This window comes from Talaromyces amestolkiae, assembly GCF_001896365.1.
Source record: "Talaromyces amestolkiae strain CIB chromosome Unknown scaffold7.1, whole genome shotgun sequence".
In the NCBI taxonomy this organism is placed as follows: Eukaryota; Fungi; Ascomycota; class Eurotiomycetes; order Eurotiales; family Trichocomaceae; genus Talaromyces; species Talaromyces amestolkiae.
Genome location: NW_024468043.1, coordinates 1,264,034 through 1,284,591, shown reverse-complemented (window position 1 = coordinate 1,284,591; position 20,558 = coordinate 1,264,034). Strand labels below are relative to the sequence as shown.

Below are 20,558 nucleotides of genomic sequence, written 5' to 3'. Positions count from 1 at the left end.
CTTGAATGAGCAATTAGCAACGCATACGATTATTGGCGATAGTACATAAGTTCAAGTAGGTAACAGGAAGTGCCATTATAGTTATACGATGAAGGCAGTTGCGTACTAACTTTGCCGGAGTCTCGAAAAATTACTCGCTTCCGTCACAGATGTCACGCGATAATACAAGGGCGCACTTGCGTACCGTAATTGGTATCGACGTGGGTGAGTGAACGTCCACCAGAGTGCCACTTCTCCAAACAAGGACGTTGTTCTGAGAGGTAAATAGGAGGCACAAACACAGATGCCGTCTTGATAGATGCGGAAGCAGCTCGTGCAGATCCTGAGTCGAGTGTACTAGCCAGCTGCAAGACGCCTACAACACGCCATGTTGGTGAGGGCATTGCTATTGCTCTACAGAAGGTTTTGGAGCAGCAGATTGGAGACGCTCGCCAGGCAATTGTCGATAGTCTGGTCAGGATTAACATTGGCACTACGGTATGCAGTGTGAAACTTGATGCAATCATTGATCGTGATTTGAAATTGGAAAAGAAAGAAAGATATGCTGACAGCGAATCCGATAGCAATTCCTAAACGCTGTCATCGAACGGGACTCAGAAAAGCTGTCGCGTGTTGCGCTTCTACGTCTCTGTGGGCCGTACACTCGCGAATTGCCAGGCTTTGCTGGGATTCCGCGCGAACTGCGAGGCATCATCGAGGGGCTTACGGTGTACCTCTCTGGTGGTCTGGAATGTAACTACTCTAACACAACTTTCAAAACCTACAGTATACTTATTTGACTAATTTGTCCCACAGACAACGGTAGGCTAATTGCACCGATTGATGAAGACGAAATCCGGCAGGTAGCAACCGACTTGCGAGCCCGGAAGCTGTTTAACATTGCCGTTGTTGGCGTCCATACGTCAATTGACTTTGTAAATCGACAAGAAGAAACGGTGCAGCGAATCCTCAGAGAAGAACTGGGCGACTCTGCAGTTATAACGCTGTCTCGCGACATCGCAGGTCTCGGGTTACTAGAGAGGGAAAATGCTACCGTTATCAACGCAGCCTTGAGACCATTGGCAGAGACTACCGTCACTGATCTGAGACAATCACTCTCCTCACTTGGCATTCGAGCACCTGTGTAAGAAGTCTTTAAAGGAACACTACCTATTTTTGTACTCACCTGGTGGCAATTAGGTTTTTCACCCAGAACAACGGCACCCTCATTTCGGCTTCTGAAGCTAAGCGACTCCCTATACTAACCTACTTATCCGGGCCGATCAATTCATTGACGGGAGCAGCTTTTCTGTCTCAAAAGGAAGGTCCATTTGACAAGGATGTTATTGTTGTTGACGTTGGGGGCACGACCACCGATACCTGTGTTCTTCAACCCACAGGTCTACCACGACCCGCTGCTGCTTTTTCTTCGCTCTCTGGAGCACGCACCAATTTCTCAGTTCCGGATCTTCGAAGTATTGGTCTAGGAGGCGGATCTCTGGTTCATGTTGATCAAGAAACGGGGAATGTCACTGTTGGTCCGGACTCTGTGGGCTATGAACTCGAATCGAGATCGCAAATATTTGGTGGCCCTGATTTGACCGTCACTGACGTGGTTTCTACCACTGAGAGGGGGTCTTCGATCTTGGAACACTTGACAAAGGAATCCTCAGAAGGATCCATCGAAGTTGTTTCAGATGTATTAGACAAGGTTGAAGAGGAAATCGCCAGGTTACTAGCAACAGTGATTGATGAAGTGAAAACAGAAGCAGGACTAGTTGATATAATCCTCGTCGGTGGAGGAATATATCTCGTTCCAGAAAACATCCGTGGCGTGTCAAAAATTCTTAGACCCAGATATGGACATGTTGCAAATGCGGTCGGTGCTGCCATGGCACGAGTATCGCACAAAATTGACCGAATAGTCTCCATTCCACAAACATCATCAGAGGCACAGGAACTATCACGGCAATGTCAGCGCACCTTGGAAGAGGCATCATACAAGGGTATTGTAAACGCGCGAATAGTGGAAAAAAGAACCCTTGCTCTGTCATACTCAACGACTCCAGAAATAAGAATCATCACTACCGCAGTAGGGGATGCACCGTTAGACACCTTAGTCGAACAAGACACTCCAATCGAACAAAGCAGACATAACGACAAAGGTGAAATCTCTGCACAGAGCCAAGACGATAAATGGAATCAAGATTTGAATGCCAGTCCAAGGGATTCTTCAGTTATACCCGATATTGCCAAAAATGTCAAAGACTATCGCCCATCGGTTTCTTCGGGCAAATGGCAGCTTTCCGAAACGGATATAGTTTTCATCTCAGAAGGATGTGGTATTCTTGGATGCGGAGGAGGAGGTGACCCATATCTTAGCTTCCTTGCAGCACTATCTTTGGTTCAAGCAGGACAATCGATAATCGTTGTTGACCCGGCGAGCGTCCCTCCCAGTGCGGCTGTACCGGCAGTGGGCTTTATGGGATCACCAGATATATTATCTGAGCGTTTACCGTCTGGAGAAGAGTAAGTAAACCAACTACTTGGTCATCCAGCAATCTGCCAGAGTCACCTAACTCACATATCCGATAACTAGACTTAAACATTCAGTACAAGCAGTTGCGCCATTGCAAACCCTTTCTGGTGTCATTTCTCTTGAAGTTGGCGGATCAAACGGACGTAAGTTACACTCCTCTAACCACCACCTACGTGCAAAAAATGTATACCTAGGTATGCTAATCAATTCCTTATGGAATGTGACATAGTCCGGGGCATTCAGGCCGCAGCGTGGACACAGACACCAGTCATCGACGCAGATCTTATGGGACGAGCTTACCCTAATTTGTGGCAAACGACTCTTACACGTGCACGTATTCCAGAAACACCCTGTGCTGTATCTGATGCGAAGGGTAATACGCTTATCCATCATCGGGCAGCCAGTCATGAAGATGTCGAGAACTTCCTCCGACCATTATGCTCCGAAATGGGGTAAGACACTCTTCAAAGTCAATGAAGCAATAGGAAAAAAAATCGTGACTAATGGACAAATGAATAGCAATGCGGCAGGGATTTCATTTTCTGTACTGAATGGAGACCAAATACGAAATAGCACTGTGCATCATACATTGTCCCTCGCATGGCGATTGGGCCGAGCCGTATACATTGCTCGCCACGACAAAATCAGCGTTCCCGATTCTATTCTCGAAGTTTATCCCGGACGATGCATTTACTCTGGAAAAATTGTGGAAGTAAAGCGGCATATGAGTGGTGGGTTTAGCCGGGGTTACATAGACATAGTACGATCCGGTCTCGGCATAGAAAAACAAGAGGGCAAGGCTCCAGATTCAGTGCGAATCGAGTTCCAGAATGAGAACCTTCGTGTCACCGGCCAAGAAAAGACTCTGGCTGTTGTCCCTGATCTCATCACGGTCCTAGATAGCGAGACTGGCAGTGCAGTAGGCACACAGGATTACCGTTATGGACTGCATGTTTCGGTGATTGTTCTCGTAGCGTCGCCCCAGTGGTCTGAAGAAGAAGGCCTCAAAATTGGTGGTCCAGCCGCGTTCCAGTGAGTGTCCTCTTATCGTGTAGTTCGAGAGCTGTCGCTAACACTTGTTCCAAGGCTGAATGACGACTACATCGCAGTTGCTCAGTACAAACCTGTTCAGTCTGTTATATTTGAGTATGGGCAGTAGATCAATTGACCGAATGTTATACCAGTGAGAACTGCTAGTGTAGCACTAAATGGGGTGGAAAGAATAAATTAAACTAGTGAAAGAACTGATTATAGAATCATATAATCCTCTTTTGCAGTAAAGTTAGGGTTAAATAAATTTATGCATGCCGATTGTGGGTCCCGCGCCGGCTACCGACCAGATCGGCCAGACCAAATCCGCCTTTTCTAGAAAGCCCCCAGAAACTCTCCCCAACAAACGATCTGATAAAACGTTGCAACCTCATTGATCTTTCCTTTGCCCGGCACGAGCCATGGCAACCAGGGCCGTATATAGATGCCAGCATATCACCAAACAGTTACATTTAAAAAATATTGGCTGTCTTTCATTCCATTCGGCAGATAGGGTTCGACAATTCTCAGCGACGAGAGCTAAAGGGTAAGTAGGATATTTGATCATTCTTCTTATGCTGTAGCGTCTTTCTGAACAGTTTGCAGATATCCATTTGTTATGAATGGCTCAAGTAAGCCTCCCCTTACATCCTTCATGGACTAGTGACATGCATAAATGGCGTACGCCACGTGTGGCAATCCCAATTCCTTGACACGCGTCGCATGAATTGGCCAGCTAAGAACTATCTCCAGGTTCGCTGAAAAGCGGAATTCGCGCACAATCTCTATATGCATCAGGGAATATCGGTTCTTTTTTTGATCCAATGACCTCACAGTCCAGGACGATGGCAACACAAGCTAGTAACAGCAACGGCAATGGCGGCAACGTCCACAAAGCATACATTGCTCTGGGTAGCAATATAGGTGACCGTATAGCAATGATAGAGCGAGCATGCACCGAAATGAATAGGGCAGGTATCAAAGTCAAAAGAACAAGTTCGCTATTTGAGACGGCGCCGATGTATGTTCTTGATCAAGAGCCGTTCTTGAATGCGGCTTGTGAGGTATGCTTTCGGATTTGTTACTTGCCCAAAACTTCTGTCATGACAATAAACTGATCATTTGAAAGGTCGAAACAAACCTCGGCCCTATAGAGCTGCTGGATGCCCTGCAAGCGATTGAAAACGGTCTTGGAAGACAGAAGCTCATTGACAAGGGTCCACGAAATATTGATCTTGATATTTTGCTATATAACGACGAGAAAGTGTCTCATCCTCGATTGAATATACCGCACAAATTGATGCTGGAAAGGGAGTTTGTCCTACGGCCGCTCTGCCAGTGAGTTTCCCTCCTCGAACATTGGAACAACTAGCTGACGTGCAATTACAGATTGATACCGCATGAGCGAGTCCCCTTGCCAGGCACAAACCTCACATACATCTCCGCCCTCCGCTCCCTTCCCCCCTCCGAAACAGTCCCCATCGTCACAAGCCCCTTATCACCACACATTCCACCCCTGACCCCATCCAACCCAGCAAAAAACACCCACGTCATGGCCATCCTCAACGTGACCCCGGACTCCTTTTCAGATGGCGGGAAACATTTCCATTCCGCCCAAAACTTCAACGCCGAGCAACTGACCTCCACAATTCGCGAATTCCTCGCAAGTGGCGCAACAATCATTGACGTCGGTGGCGAAAGCACCCGTCCTAATGCGACCCAACTCACCCCGGAAGAAGAACTATCCCGTGTGATCCCTGTAATTCGACATATTCGTTCCCTTCCCGAGGCAGCGAATGTCGCCATCAGCATCGACACATATCGCGCGCGCGTCGCGGCAGAGGCATGCGCGGCGGGCGCGGATATTATCAACGATGTATCCGCGGGCACGCTGGACGCGAATATGTTATCCACCATGGCTGCCACAGGCAAATCAGTGATATTGATGCACATGCGCGGCACGCCAGCGACAATGAACAAACTGACCGCATACCCGAACGGCGTTATTAGAGACGTCGGCACAGAGCTTCTCACTCAAATCCGTGCTGCTGAAGAAGCAGGGATCCCGCGCTGGCGCATGATTCTCGATCCAGGACTGGGGTTCGCGAAACTCAAGGATCAGAATGTCGAGTTGTTACGCAATCTGACCGATCTGACGCACGGAATTGAAGGGCTGGAGAATTTCCCCTGGCTGATTGGCACAAGTCGCAAGGCGTATATTGGACACATTACGGGGGTTGAGAAGGCGAGTGAGAGGGTTTGGGGTACGGCGGCGGCTGTGACGGCGAGTGTGCAGCAGGGGGCAGATATTGTGAGGGTGCATGATGTTAGGGAGATGGGGCAGGTGGTTAAGATGGCTGATGCTATTTACCGTTACTGAGTGTTGGCTCCAATGAGCTGCACAGAGGTGATGTTTGTACCAATCCAAAATAGAATTAATGGAGTATGTTTGTATATAAAATGCGTTCCGTGTATCTATATTTCAACTTGAACTCATTACTAAGACAATATTGTATATAAAGATGAACGGGGATAGCCAGCGGTATACTTTTTGACATGCTAGCACTGGAAACAAAGAACCCAATATCAATATCGATTTTCTGAGCGAGCAACATGATTAATGCAAAAGTGGGCCGAAGAAATGGAAGCTGAATGACAAATTTGGTATCTGCAAGAACATGTCGTGAATCATTTAACTGTTAAGATAGCTACGGATGGCGCCTATAAATTCATCAGTATAATTGACACATAGAATTGGAGAGAAACCGACCTTGTAATTTCGTAGCACCCTCGCCCAAAACTTGCGTCAAGTTCTCCAAGTCATCACCGGCAGTAATTCCAAATCGGCGGACGAAATCCTTAGCTGCGTTCTCGAGATCGCCGTATCCATCGTCAATGGCAGGGAAATCCTCCTCAGGTCGGCCAAAGTATGCGTTGCTGGAAATGGATGTGGCGCCTTCAAAGTTGTTGAGACGAGTCTTGGCTTCTGCCTGTGCTGAAGGGTCGAATTGTTCTCGGCCAAAGAATTCGTCGGATGAGATACCTTTCTGTGCTCCGAAGCGTGTTCTATTTTGTTCAATTTCTTCTTCTATATATCTGTTAGTATCGAAGAGCATCAAGAAACATAAAAATTATATCATACCATCGGCAGTCGATCGTTGGGCAGGAGCCACAGCGCCAAAGCCAGGCTTCTTCGCAACTGCGGGCTTGGAAACCTGTCCAAAACCCAGACGGCTCATACCCATTCCAAGACGCTCCATCTCGGCTGCGCTCTTTTCAGGTGCCTTTCCAGTCGCGCCAAAGCCTCCTCTAGCAGGGCTAATCGGGGTGGGAGACGCAATCGTGGTGGTAACCGCAGCCTTCTCCTTAGCTTCCAACTCGGCTTKTTCAGCTTCCGGGTCGTAGCCCAATTTCTCTATACGTTCCGCCTCTTCCTTTGCCTTGCGCTCAGCTTCTTCAAAATCAATTGCGTCGGCGCTGACGACTTTCTTTGCGCCGAGTTTCTGCGTCTTCTTAGAACTCAATATACTGCCCTTCTTAGCACCAGCGCCAGTGGGACCTTTTCTAACGACATTTCCCGTTCGAACGGCAGTAGGGGGAGGTGATGATGTGTCGTCTTTATCACTCGCAGAAAGAGGCGATTTGGATCTCGCACCATTTCCGTTGGCGCCAGCGTTCAAGAAGGGAGAGGCGGTGCGGCTGACGTTTGATGGGGTACCGACTCGCGAAGGCGGGTTGCTGGGGCGCTTGATGGCGGGCTTATCCCAGGAAGAGAAGAAGTCGTCGTCTGGTTCACCAGCAGGTGTTGCAGCGCCATCGCCGGGGGTGCCTGCGACGTCTGTAACAACAACTTCACCTGGATAACTGCATATTCCTTAATCTCCGTTACGTATCTGAATCCGAAACAACCAAACTTACTCTTTCGCATCTTGAGCAGCCCTTCGCTTAAGCTCCTCCTTATATTTGACAGCGGCATTCGATTCGTATTTGACGTGAGGATCCTTGCTGGCTAATGCGGCGGAACCTCCGTGCGATTGGAAAAACTTGGTGGCCGACTCATTGCCGCCGACTTTCATTATACGGAGTTGTTCCCATTGCCATTCTGCATCTATCAGTACAATCCTGACGATTCTTACTAACGGGGGAGAGGCATACGGTCGAGGTTTGTGGAGCGAACGAAGGAGATATGGACACCGAGATTACGATGGTGAGACGAACAATCCAGACATAGGTAGATACCGAAAGGCACCGACGACCATGTTGGATTTTTGGAGCCGCAGTCAAAGCATAGCTACAGACAACCGGAGAATTAGCATGCGTTGATTCGACTCGGTGAAAGGGGTTTCTTGGTTGGCGGGGTGACTTTACCCTGTTTGCTGGCTTTGTCTTCAACTTCTCAAAGATTTTCTGCGACTGCGCCTTGGTGGCACTCATGGTGATTGTTGACACTAACACACAATTTTGAGAGTAAGTGTAGGTTCGGGTGGTATAAGTGGTGTGGTTGGTGGTTTCTGTGTTGTTGCAAATAAACAAGTAAGAAAGATGACATCCAAGTTGGCAGCGAAGAGCGAACGTGGTCGGAGACGATCTAAGTCTGCAAATTACGGAACGATCCTTGATTGGGCAGAACAATTTTTGCAGCTACCCAGCTCAGTTTAGCGGATCGAATTTGCAAAAGGCACGTGACAAAGCGCCGCTTTTGCAAGCTTTCGCGGCCAGTCCTTCATCTCCGCAATGAGACCCATCTTGAACAGTCTCCGCATCGGTCAAAATTTAACGATAGCAATTCCAGACTATATCAACCACGCATTTCAAGCGTCAGGCGTCAAATGTATCTGATGCCAATTCTGACCAGATATCAGAATGTATCGCTCACTCCTACATAACCCAACTCTACTCGCGGTCCGCGGAACCACGACCACACCTATCCTCCGAGCTTCTACATCTACTACCGCTTCACCAGCACCATCGCATACAACACGGCATTATGCAACACAAAGTAGTCTCGGCGGCAATGGCTCCGGTCCTACCAGGAAACAGATATCCGTCATGTCGGACGACGGCCGATATAAATGGGCAGAATTGAGCGGAAAGGAAAAAGTAGCTCGAGCTACGCAGCAATCATTCAATTTTGTGATTGTAATTGTTGGTGTTGTCATGACGGTGCGGACTCATAACTCTCAATCTTCAAGCTTGAGTCTGTGAGTTGGTCTAATCTGTTGGTGGCACAGGGCGGCGTTTTGACACTTTTATATACCGACGTTTTCTCACCCAATAGCAAAACCTGGCAATTCGAAAAGGCCGTTAGTCGTATTAAGGAAGATCCACGGGTCACATCATTACTCGGAAACAGCAAGGAGATCAAAGCATACGGCGAACCGACGGGCAATCGGTGGACTAGGAACAGACCTATTGCGTACGTCTCCGTCCCTTCTTTTAGGGCTGCCAATTAACGACCGATCAGAACATCTATGCAGAAAGATACGCTGGGTAGAGAGCATATGAGGATCAATTTTCATGTCAGTCATTCCTTGAAATAATATCCAGTCACGATATGCTGATGAAGAGTGTCTAGGTCGAGGGACCATTGAATGAGGGCATTGTGCATGTACATATGATCAAGCCTTTGGATGAATCGAACTTCCAGTATCGATTGCTGGCCGTAGATGTGAAGGGTATGTTTCTGATGGATTACAAGCAGACAATCTCCGTACTGACTTTAGCCAGGCCACCCACGAATAATCCTCGAGCAGTCCAGTGATGAAGCGTTAGGAGGGAAGAAAAGCCCCTTGAAGATTCTTGGTATCAACTGGCGTTGAGTTGTGACCATCACAATGGAACAACATTCCATGAGTCGCATGTATTTGGCTCGCAGTATCAAGGACTGCGTAGAGCTGATGGACAGCTGGGTCACGAACTAATTACCAGTCGAGCAGCCTCGCTGGTGTAGCAAAACAACACAATTGTTGTTTTTTCTTGTACGATGATGACCGGAGTCCTACTCCGAATAAAATGTATCATATTAAGATTGAAAGCCCAGTGGTCAAACCCATGCATCCCGCTAAGTGTCCAAGAACCTAAATTTGCGCTGATCAAATATCACCTATATCCTTAACCCTAGGCCACCCTTCTATACTCCTCCCTGACCAGCCTGCAACCGCCTCAATAGCCAGCTGCACCTTCTCCGTATCCTCCTCACTAACCCCCAACCTCCTCAATCCCCTCAGATGCCAGATCGTCGGCGCACTAAGCCCCTGAATCATAATCCCCGTCAAAATCACCAACTCCGCCTCGACAGCCGATAGAATCTCATGATCCGACAAAAACAACCCATAAATCACACTTCTCTCCATCCACATGAAATCGGCTGCAAATGAGCCCCACGAGGCACAAATCGGGGCTAGATTCTGCCGATATAGCTGTTGCAAGAACTTGGTGCCTCTGTCAGGAATGTGCGTATTGAAATCGATGTCTTTCCGCTTGTCGGGAAAATCGAGTAACCCATCCTCTGAAGGAGGAGCTTCCTCAAGCTTGAGACCTCGCTTTTCGTAGAAAGCGGTTTCGGCTTTACCTAGTGCAGTTACTGCGTAGACGATGGGGGTGACGCCGACGAGAGTCCATTCTTTCATTAGTACATCGCTCAGGCGTGCTTTGATGCGTTTTTCTTCTGTTTCAGAGACGGTTTCTACGAGGTTTGTGTAGAGCGTGCCTGTTTCGGTGGATTTGTTGCAGCCGACCAGGGCTGCTGTCTATTGAAATTTTAGACTGGTGGAATTGCAGAAAGGAGGTGGGGTGTACGTACGACGATGAGATACCATGCATCTTTTCGGAATTGTTCTGGGAGAATGGTCTGGACGCGAGCGCAGAGCTCTTCGAGTGTTTCTGATGGTGTGGATGTCATATTGTTGAGATTGTAGCGAGTAGTACTAAAACTCCTTAGTATCCTGAGCGGACGAAGAGCTGAATTGAGTTTTTGGTGTGGCTGATGAAGCTGTCTCAACCTCGGAATGATTATCGATGTCGATGTTGCGCGTCGCAGAGAGTGGCTAGTAAAGCGGAGAGCCACACAGGTAGAATTCATGAGGGCACCCTGTGCTTCATGTGTTTAGATTGACTTTATTTAAGAAGTGTGGAATTGGATCGGTCAATTGATTTGCTGGCAATGCATTGGACTGTGTTGTTGATTTGTTAAGATGGCTGAGTAAACATCGGAGCGGTAAAGCTGAAGCCGAGATCGGCCATTACGTCGACACACAATATACCCTCCCAGTTACCATCAATACTTTTAAGAAGACATACAGATACATGTATGGGGTGCGAAAGAAGATGAAGGAGTTTTCGAATGTCTCTGTATGATATAAGCATTTAATCTTTACCTAGGTAGGTAGTATTATATCTATACAATTCGCCGTCTTGCCAACTTGTCAGAAATATAGAATGTGGAAGCTGGGTAAATCTACCGAGCGAGGATTTTAAGAGATTCGACATGCTGCGCCGCAAAAAGCCGCAAAATACCACAAAAAGTCGCGAACTATCGCAACCGTCCGCAATTCCACGAATACTAATGTTGATTGAGCATGGTTCAAAGAGAGTATGAAAAGCATCCAAAGTAAGCAGGCTCATCTGTGTGCTCAAAGTAAGTGGCGCTCATCATACATCCTAGATCCCACAATATCCTATTACCTTGCAATGCAGGGAAGTATATAATGCTTAGAAAAGTGGACTTGAAACAAATCAGCGCTTAATTTAGAAATTGTCCCCTATTTGGCAGTGCCGTGAACATGCTATTGCAGGAGAGATCTAGAGACATTCTCGGCGCTAACTAGTCACTTAGCCAGGCGTTTGTTAGTATTTGACGAGTAAGTTAGTCGAAGACACTAATTATAGTACCATTGATGATGATTGGTCTATGAATAGAAATGGGCATTGCAATCTGCGAAATCGACCCTTCTAAGATACAACTAAGTTTCTTTGCAGTCGATGAGCAATTTCTGTAGAGATCAAGAAGTTTCAAGGGAGAAGGTACCAGAATTTATGATTGGTTGTCGCTTGTTCCTTTTGGTTTTTCCAAGCAGATGCGCCAGTGTTCGGAAATCGTTTGGCTGCTTAGATACTTTCATGGGTTATATATATTGCTAAAATGTCGTTTAGAATCAGCATAGACAAATCTTTTTCAATCAGTATTTATTTCAGACAGCCCCATTCATGGCGCCCCTGACACCCAACCAAGCCCAGCAAGACACCCGGCGCATTGCAGCCATCCGAGTTGTCGTTCATATTGGGCAAGCTCTTGATCAATCTGACAATCACTGGTCTATCTATTTGCTCATTCAGGGCGGCGGGTCTGTCCGGGCAAATATGGCCACGGAATATGGCGCAACTGAAGGCCATCTCGACTGGTTTAATCTCGAATACGGCCTGACTAATTCAGCTATCCATCATTGGGACATCCCAGTCACCCAGGCCATTCAGGTGCTTTATATTGCTAGAACCATCTACACAAAAGGTCGCCACCGATACCACTTCTCTGGTGGGGGTTCTGGTTGCCGTTACTGGGTGTGAGTGAAAATGATTTGCCATGCGGCATACAAACGTATATTGATTTTGCATTAGGTGGACTGTATTACATGACCTTGAAGCTCAAGGCTATATAGCTTCAGGAGCCTCTAATCAGCTGTGGGGGCCTCTTCAATACCTTTATCGTGTGGGCCAACCCCCTCTGCAAATTAATTGGGTCTCCGGGGAGTTTGCTTAGTGGCGGATTATTGTTTTTCCGATGCGGTATGGTCCTGAAATTTCATGTATCTCTCGAACTGTATCTACATCCTAGTTACATCTTAAGCTCTTTTAGATAAAGACGTCCCTTTTTTTATAAAAAAAAAAACTCGGCTGATCACCATTCATTGTCGTTGCTATGTTCGGAAACGAACTATCAGATGATGAAGTGATCGAATATTGTCTATCTTGCGATGAGAGTCGACTTCTTGGAGATGGGAAATATGGCAATCGAGTAGTCAGAATCTCCGATACACAAGTAGTCAAGTTCGGTCGAGGCGTTTCATGTTATGAGGCAGTGAGTCAACAGAGAGCACTAGGGCTTGTGGATCCTCAGATTGTGAGAATTCCCCGAGTACAGCGGTTTTTTAGTGACAACGACGGGCGGGGATATATAGTGATGGAATTTATTGAGGGTAAGATCTACGAAACACTCACCAGATCCCAAATCGAAAGAGTGGCTGCTATCCTTAAGCATTTCAGCACTATCACAAACAATACTACCGGCAGTCTTGGTGGAGGCCCATCAACAGGCCTCCTCTGGCCAGAGACGAATGATCTATTTATTAGCACTCTATCAGACATTGAAGACTGGTTTAATAGCCGACTTTTCCCAGCTCAAGGCTTGAGACGTGTTACTCTTCAGCATTCCAAATTCGTTCTCTGCCATCTTGATATTGCCCCGAGGAATCTTATCTGGCATGATGATGGTTCTATCTATCTCTTAGATTGGGCAAGTGCGGGATTTTATCCTCAGTTGCTTGAATTCGTCAGCCAGTGGATTACCGAAGGTAAAGATGGGAATTTTCACAGTATATTGTTACAAGCTATGGCTCCATTATCAGAGGCCGAGATGGAACAGAAGGCCCCGATCTGCCAGGCCTTATATAACATCCAAAAGTATTCATTGTTAGTATAGACCCGTTCTCCAGTTTCTACAAGTGGTTAATTGGATTATGTTTTAGCCGCTGTTTAGATTCTGAGCCGCTGTACATACTTCCTGTTCCTCCGCTCCCGAATTTGGCTGAACCCGAATCAAAAGCTTGATCTTCTGTGCGCGCCATGGCTCTGATGCAGCAATGGCTTAGACTAGTCTTTTTCACATAGTTGATGGACGAGATTATAGATATATTAATTTGGGGACTTCTTGGCACTGGTTCAGAAGAAAGAAAACGAAGAGATCGATCTGTGCGTCGTGAGGTGAAAGGGAAGATTGTCACCCCACACCAAGTTTACAGAACTATCACCAAGAATGCAATTTTATCATCAATTCTATCCCTACGTTTTCCAAGATGGTCCACATGGATGAGCACGTCCTGCTCACGCCGTCAATGATTCCCAAATCGTACAATTTCGACGTGAAAGACTCATCCTATTTTCGAACACGGAGCGAGCTGCCTTCTCTAGAAATGGTTCAAGCACAAGCCAGATCTAAGACATTTCTGACGAGTACCCCATGCGCCAGGCCACCACCTGTGATATTTGAAGAGATGGGAGTTTTTGTAAAGTGGGGAAGCAGTGTAAAGTTGTCCGAAGCCCTGGGTCTATACGCTATAAATCGATTACTTAAAGGTCGTGTCCCCGTTCCTGAAGTTTACGGGTGGCGTACACGAGGAGAGGAAACGTTCATTTATATAGAATACGTTCAAGGACAGTCTCTAGAACAAGTATGGGGAAATATGGAAGACGTCGATCGGGCTGCGATTTGCTGCGAATTACGCGCAATCTGTGACAATTTACGTCGACTTGAACAACACCCATCAGACAAATTCGTGGGTAAGCTCGCTCTTCGTGAAAGGCGAATTGCTTGTTTCTATATTAAACCATATTTTTAACAGGGAACATCGCTCGAGCTCCTCTTTATGATAGAGTATTTCACGTAAACTATATGTCAGAGGCTGGACCATTTACTACAGTCCAAGAATTTCATAACTGGTTCACATTTCTTCCTCGAAGGCCAATGGCCGATCCATATTCGGTTCCAGTCGAGCCATTCCGTTACGAACTTCCTGATGAATGCGCCATCAAGTTTACTCACGGTGATCTCCACCGTAGTAATATCATTGTCACTCCTAGTCGACCATATCGTACTCTAGCTATCGTCGATTGGGAACAGTCCGGCTGGTTACCTGCTTACTGGGAGGCCCGGAAGGCGCAGTATACTGCGGATCGACTGGAAGATTGGTCTACGAAGTATTTGCCGATGATCCTAGATCAATACACTACGACCTGGGATCCATGGGACTACTATATTATGGCATTGGGCTGTTAGTATTAGGGTGTATTTTGCTCCACATATCGATGGAGACATCAAGCGTGGATCAGTGTTGCTCGGTTTCTCAGCTCGAAAATAAATTACGAAAGTTAGCACCCAGATGATTATTCGAGCTGTGGGAAGCTTGACTATAAGGATAGCTTCTTATTCCGGGTTGGCGAAGTTGGTATGCTTGGTAAAGCAAGCCGATCAAGTTAAATTCGCTTTGTCCACTATTCCCTTACAGCAGTACGAAATGGAGATACATAACAGACTCGTTTGCCGCCCAGCCTTCAATCCAGTGTTCCCTTCAATAAGCATGTGACAAACAAAACAAAAATATAACATCTCTCTATCTCCCTATATATAATTAGTTCTGAAGCTGAGTAAGTTGGGAGTGTCAGTACAACTGAGCGCTATGAAAGAGTGGATCGAAAAACAGAATTGGGAAAAAGTCTTGCGGACCGAGTAGGGGTAGAGATGGGAAGCATCGCGAGATCCGAAGGATTGACACATGGACTGAGCCAGAATAGGAGAATATTGATCCGGCTTATGATTGTTAGGCTTGAATCAACTAAAATGATATCAATCATGAAAACTGCTTGCAGCAATCAAATCGTAACAAAGAATATGTTTGTGCATCGCTTTTGCAAACAACTATAAGTGGCAACAAGATATTATTTTGACTTAAATACAAACTAACATTATTCATCAAATACGAGGTCCATCCAAAATCACCTTGGCAGCATCCGTCGTCCACCAACTCTTGCCCTGCTCGCCAGGGAATGCATATTCATCCATACTATCCGACTTCATCTGCACGCTATAACCGGGCTCCAGAGGAGTCACGATATATCCATCCTTGACACTAGCCGGATGCTCAAAATGCTCATGCAAATGATCCACGTACTCCAACAGACTCTTCTTACCACTAATCACAACGTAATCAATGGTACTCAGGTGCTGCGTATATTCAGGTAATCCGACACCACCGGAATGGGGCACAATGGGAACACCGAATTTGCGTGCCAACAGCAAGATGGCGAGACATTCATTTACGCCACCGACGCGGCAGGCGTCTGGTTGGAGGACGGTGAGGGCGCCGGCCTGTAGGAATTGTTTGAACATCACTCGGTTCTGACACATTTCGCCGGTTGCGACGCCGACGGTGCCGTGAGGGGTGTCGGCGAGGGCTTTGCGGATGGCGGCATGGCCGAGGACGTCGTCGGGGGAGGTGGGTTCTTCGATGAACCAGGGCTTGAACTGGGCGAGTTCTTTCATGTACTCGATGGCTTCGGGGACGGACCAAATCTATCCTAGTCAGACACCCCCGGAACAATCACACGTAAAGAGTAAGAGACATACCTGGTTGGCATCAACCATCAAAACATTCCCCTTATCATACCCAATCGCCTCTCTCGCAATTCCCAAACGAATCTTATCATTCTCCAAGTTTCCCCCCACCTTGAGCTTGAAATGCTTGAAGCCGTCCTTGACGCTCTGCTCCAACAACGCCCTCAATTTTTCATGTGAGTAGCCCAACCAACCCGCACTAGTCGTATAAGCAGGCACAGCCTTATTCTGTTCTGCATCCCTGATGCGGTCTTGCTTCGTAGGCTCAACCTCTTTTAACAACGCCACTGCTTCTTCGGGCGTCAAAGCGTCAGTGATATATCGAAAGTCAATGCATCGCACGACTTCTTCCGGTGTCATGTCGGCCACAATGCGCCAGACGGGTTTGTTGAGTGTCTTGGCCCATAGATCCCAGAGACCGTTGACGACGGCGCCGAGAGCGAGGTGGATGACACCCTTTTCGGGTCCGATCCAGCGGAGTTGACTGTCAGAAACAAGATAGCGCCATGTCTTGCCCCAGTCGGCGGTGATTTCGTCTAGATCCTTGCCTACGATGAGAGGTGCGATGGTGCTGATGGCGGCGCAGACGATTTCGTTGCCGCGACCAATTGTGAATGTCTACCTTATAGTGAGCATGTAATTTTGGCGGCGGGGGTGGGGATATTTACCATTCCGTGACCCTCATATTGCGAATCGGTCTTGATGATGCAGTATGCAGAAGAATAATCACCAGCAGCATTCATAGCATCCGAGCCAGTTTTGTCGAGGGAGGTCTGTTTCAGTCATGTCAATGCTCTGTACCCATCCTGTACAGCAAGATGACGAAACTTACAGGAAACCTCACGTCTCGCGTGAGAAAGCCTGTGATCTTGACCATTGTATGCGACTTCAATCTTCAAAAGTACCAAGGTAAGAGGATTATTGCAGCTCAATACTATGCAAAAGCACAAAAAAATAATGAGGAATAAACAAGAGAAAAGAAGAAAAAGAAAGATCCATATAAATTGAGGGGATATTCAAGCTATAAGTACCATGTTCCAGAACCACCACAAACGCCGCCTCCATCAGGCGCCATGAGATATTTAAATCAGCTGGACTATACCATCCCACGTCCACTATTTTTCCTCTCATTTCATACTACGTATATACCCGTGCCTTGAAAAAAATAAAAAGCCGAATCCCTCCAATGACGAGAGTGACTGCGGCACAGAATGTTTTGTATGCGGGGGTCATTTTGCGGGTAAAAAGTAGCCCGAGCAACCCCCCACTGCGTCTGGTTGGCGGAATCGCGTCGGCCGTGGTTTTTCCGCCAATGGACAGGCGGCGTGCCTGATACATCTCGCAGTTTCTCCGATGTATAAATCACTGAATTGATGCTACTGGAAGAATGGAAGAATAGCTCACGTGTGCTGTAGTTTTATTATCCGGAAGCTGGTAGGGTCAGCGCTCTCGGTGAGAACGCCACACAGTCGATAGATACAGGAATATGCTAGGTACCTTATGTCGAAAGACCTCGCTTCTCGCTTTCAGAAAAGAAGATAATCATACGCCACAGCTTCTTGACCAGAACTTCCGCTTCCTCGTCCAATGCCTGTCGATAGAAGGTTAGCAGACAACTTTAAACGTAATATAGAGAAAAAACTGACCTCGGCCAATTGCTCGACCAGCTCCTGAGGCTCGCCATGGCGGCGGATATGCTCTTCAACAACATCAACCAACATCTCCTCCTGCACACCAAGGTATTCCATAATCTTCTTCTCGACAAACGGTTTCAGCTGCTCGCCAAGGACAGACTCGTCGACAAACTCCCACTTGACATTCCACTTCCATAGGCCTTCCTTATCCGAAGGAATTTCTGCCGCAAGCTGTCTGACAGCCTGAGCCCTTTCTTCGTCAGTGAGACCGGAAGCCTCTGCAGCGCTATCAAACTTAATTGGAACGAGAGTGCGCTTTGTGGTAGCAGTGCTCTCTTCTTCGTCTTCCAGTAGACCTTCGACTTCAGCAACAGTGCGGCGGGTCGTAGCAGCCTGTGCTTTTTGCTGTGCCGCTGCACCAAGAGACAGCTTGAATCGCTGAGGTTCACGTGGTGCCTGGGGTTGTGCTTCAAGCTCTTCGGCTTGACGAGCCAGGAAGTCGTCTGCCATGCCACGAGCTTGTTCACGTTGTTGAGCAGATCGGGCCTTCTCGCGTCCTTCGGCAGCGCGATCAGCTTCGTCGGCTTTGATCTCACGTCCACGAACAGCCGCACGGTTGCGCATCCAGGCTCCGTGGTCCGCATAGTATTCCTCCACCTTGCGACTAGCTTCCACATCATCATCCCACTCGCGAAGAAGCTTCGCCATAGCTTCTTTGGCTTCGTCAAGCTTGGCGTCCTCTTCCTTGTCACGCTTCCTCTCACGTTCAACGGCGGCTGTACGACTGCGCTCACGGTTCAGCCATCTGCGCTCCTGGTCTAGGAATTGCTTCTCCAACTCTGCGTCTTTCTTTTCTTGTCTCCGACGCTCAAGCTCCTCGTCACTGGCATCGGTATCCTCATCTTCCTGGCCAACGGGCACTCCATGGCCATTCACAAATGAAACCCCTTTATGGTATTCCTTAGGAATCTGCACGCCAAATCCTTTAGGCCCTGAGGGTGCGTTGGCGATAGAACGATCGCGGGGTCCAAGAGGAACTCCGTTAACTCCTCCGGCAGGCCCACTAGGCGCCGACAGAGGAGGCGAGGCCAACCTGTTCACACGACCCCCGGAATTTCTCGCACGCTCCATTGACTCAATTTCCTCCTCTCGACGAAGGCGCTCGAGATCGCGACGGTTGCTACGCTCTCTGAAAGCAGCGATTTCCCTGGCGACTGTCTCGCGCATCTCAGCTGGTATATCCGATAGTTCGTCCTCGGCGGCGATGGGAATAGTAACGACTTCCGCGGAGTCTTTGCCTGCTTCATGCATAGACACGTCGCCGTCGCGGTCAACGGTAGATGCATCCTCAGCTTGTGGAGGTACGACTGGATGCGTCAATTCTGAGAGCACGGTGGAAAGCGATTGGCGGGCAGCGTCTAGACGGGCGGCGCGATTGGAATCATCCTCCTCATTCCTAGTAGACTGGTATTGCTCGACGTATTTTAAAGTGCCTTCGTCAAATACCACCTGTAGAAGTTAGATATATCCAATACATCTTCCTTATTTGCGCAAAGATCATACCAGTAACTTGGCCTTTTCCACTTCAGCAGCCTCCTCGTCGCCTCCTTCTTTTGGCATTTGTCGTTTTACTGGAACCTCGATATCTTTCAAAACTTCCAGCGCAACGCTGAGACTTTCGGGATCCTCGTATTCGGCAAATCCAAACTTGCAAGGCTTGTCATCAGCATCAGTGGCGCGAATCCAGCGTTTCAAATTGCCCGCACAACGCAGAATATGCTCGACACCATCATCGCCACCTGTACCTTCCGTAATACCACCAACGAATATAGTTCTTAGGATTTCCTCTTTTGTCGGCGGCTGGAGCTGCATCATCGCATCGCGGATATTCTGGCGCTGTGATTCAACGCTGGTAGCGCCGAGTCCTGCTCGTCGAGTCGCCTCACCGGTTCGTCCGGTTCCATCGGGTGTCGCCGACTTCGCAGGAGCTGCTGTACCGAGTCGAATGACTGGTGCGGAAAAGTTGATGTTTGGCATATTGGGAGGAGGCTGAAAGTTGGCTGGGAAGCCACCGGGACGACCTGGCTGTTGCGCGTTCGCTTGCTGCATCCCTGGGGGGAGGGACGTCCCAGGAGCGACCATACCTGGAGGGGCGCCTAATTATAAGATTAAAAGACAGTCGACCTAAGATAAACGTTGTAAACTTACCCATGCCTGGAGGCGCACCAGGATAGCTTCCATACTCTCCAGGCCGGCCATAGAGGTGCGAACCTACAACATAAGAAGTCAGTCAAGGGTCTGGATGATATTTTATGCAGGATTGTTACCTTGATAAGGGTTGTACATCTTTGACAGTCAACCTCACCAGTCGTCCAGCTGATAGAAAACAGTACAGATTCTGCCTTGGACGTTGTACTCTATCGTAAGTCAGAATGAGCCAGTAGAGCGATCAAAATGAATTACAGGACTGCAAAAAAGAAAGGACAGTAGAAGGTCTCATTCAGTCTGATGTTAATTTTGAAGGCCGGCAACCCAGATGGAAGGAAGCTTCCCAAAGACCCAACCGTGAAATATTAGCTTGTCAGGCTTGACCAATGGGAGCTCAGCTGACCAAGCCTTCAACTAGCCAATCAGAGGCCACTGTTTCCTATACATCTCAGCGTCTACATTTTAGCTACTACTATTACGCTCTACGAAGAATTGAATGGATTATAGGCATGAGAGACTACATGACATCATTTTAGAAATCTGAATAAGCATGAATAAGTATGAATAAGCATGGTGCTGACTAGGACTCGGATATACGTTATCCTGCAAATCCGACGGGCACGGAAAGCTCACCGTGAATTGGGTTGATCCCTGTCGGTTAATGACACTATTGTACGTGTAATGACACTAGATATGACACCTACTTTCTGATCGACTAAAGTACCTCATAGAAATAAATACATTGCTAATCGATTCATACCAAACGTGTTGATGTCGATTTGGTACA

At 47.7% G+C, this 20,558-nt stretch overlaps 6 protein-coding genes across 6 annotated transcripts; 2 read left to right on the top strand and 4 right to left on the bottom strand.

Annotated features, from left to right (window-relative positions):
* Positions 1–149: 149 nt before the first annotated feature.
* BHQ10_004472 (uncharacterized protein) lies at positions 150–5,927 on the top strand (the record flags this gene model as incomplete). Its single annotated transcript, XM_040876841.1, has 11 exons — positions 150–204; positions 269–477; positions 564–732; positions 796–1,123; positions 1,180–1,985; positions 3,301–3,550; positions 3,605–3,664; positions 4,389–4,471; positions 4,523–4,611; positions 4,677–4,885; positions 4,937–5,927. The coding sequence occupies 11 exons, from the start codon at positions 150–152 to the stop codon at positions 5,925–5,927; spliced, it is 3,249 nt and encodes a 1,082-aa protein (XP_040732976.1).
* Positions 5,928–6,239: 312 nt separating this feature from the next.
* Positions 6,240–7,981, bottom strand: BHQ10_004471 (uncharacterized protein; the record flags this gene model as incomplete). Its single annotated transcript, XM_040876840.1, has 6 exons — positions 6,240–6,268; positions 6,318–6,635; positions 6,690–7,411; positions 7,466–7,649; positions 7,703–7,838; positions 7,916–7,981. The coding sequence occupies 6 exons, from the start codon at positions 7,979–7,981 to the stop codon at positions 6,240–6,242; spliced, it is 1,455 nt and encodes a 484-aa protein (XP_040732975.1).
* A 429-nt stretch (positions 7,982–8,410) lies between these two features.
* On the top strand, positions 8,411–9,366 carry BHQ10_004470 (uncharacterized protein; the record flags this gene model as incomplete). Its single annotated transcript, XM_040876839.1, has 5 exons — positions 8,411–8,710; positions 8,779–8,963; positions 9,012–9,066; positions 9,123–9,222; positions 9,275–9,366. The coding sequence occupies 5 exons, from the start codon at positions 8,411–8,413 to the stop codon at positions 9,364–9,366; spliced, it is 732 nt and encodes a 243-aa protein (XP_040732974.1).
* A 273-nt stretch (positions 9,367–9,639) lies between these two features.
* On the bottom strand, positions 9,640–10,448 carry BHQ10_004469 (uncharacterized protein; the record flags this gene model as incomplete). Its single annotated transcript, XM_040876837.1, has 2 exons — positions 9,640–10,296; positions 10,350–10,448. The coding sequence occupies 2 exons, from the start codon at positions 10,446–10,448 to the stop codon at positions 9,640–9,642; spliced, it is 756 nt and encodes a 251-aa protein (XP_040732973.1).
* Positions 10,449–15,287: 4,839 nt separating this feature from the next.
* On the bottom strand, positions 15,288–16,806 carry BHQ10_004468 (uncharacterized protein; the record flags this gene model as incomplete). The annotated part of the gene is made up of 4 exons (XM_040876836.1): positions 15,288–15,887; positions 15,942–16,547; positions 16,598–16,702; positions 16,762–16,806. The coding sequence occupies 4 exons, from the start codon at positions 16,804–16,806 to the stop codon at positions 15,288–15,290; spliced, it is 1,356 nt and encodes a 451-aa protein (XP_040732972.1).
* A 621-nt stretch (positions 16,807–17,427) lies between these two features.
* On the bottom strand, positions 17,428–19,909 carry BHQ10_004467 (uncharacterized protein; the record flags this gene model as incomplete). The annotated part of the gene is made up of 5 exons (XM_040876835.1): positions 17,428–17,520; positions 17,576–19,072; positions 19,127–19,719; positions 19,772–19,834; positions 19,891–19,909. The coding sequence occupies 5 exons, from the start codon at positions 19,907–19,909 to the stop codon at positions 17,428–17,430; spliced, it is 2,265 nt and encodes a 754-aa protein (XP_040732971.1).
* Between the last annotated feature and the right edge of the window lie 649 nt (positions 19,910–20,558).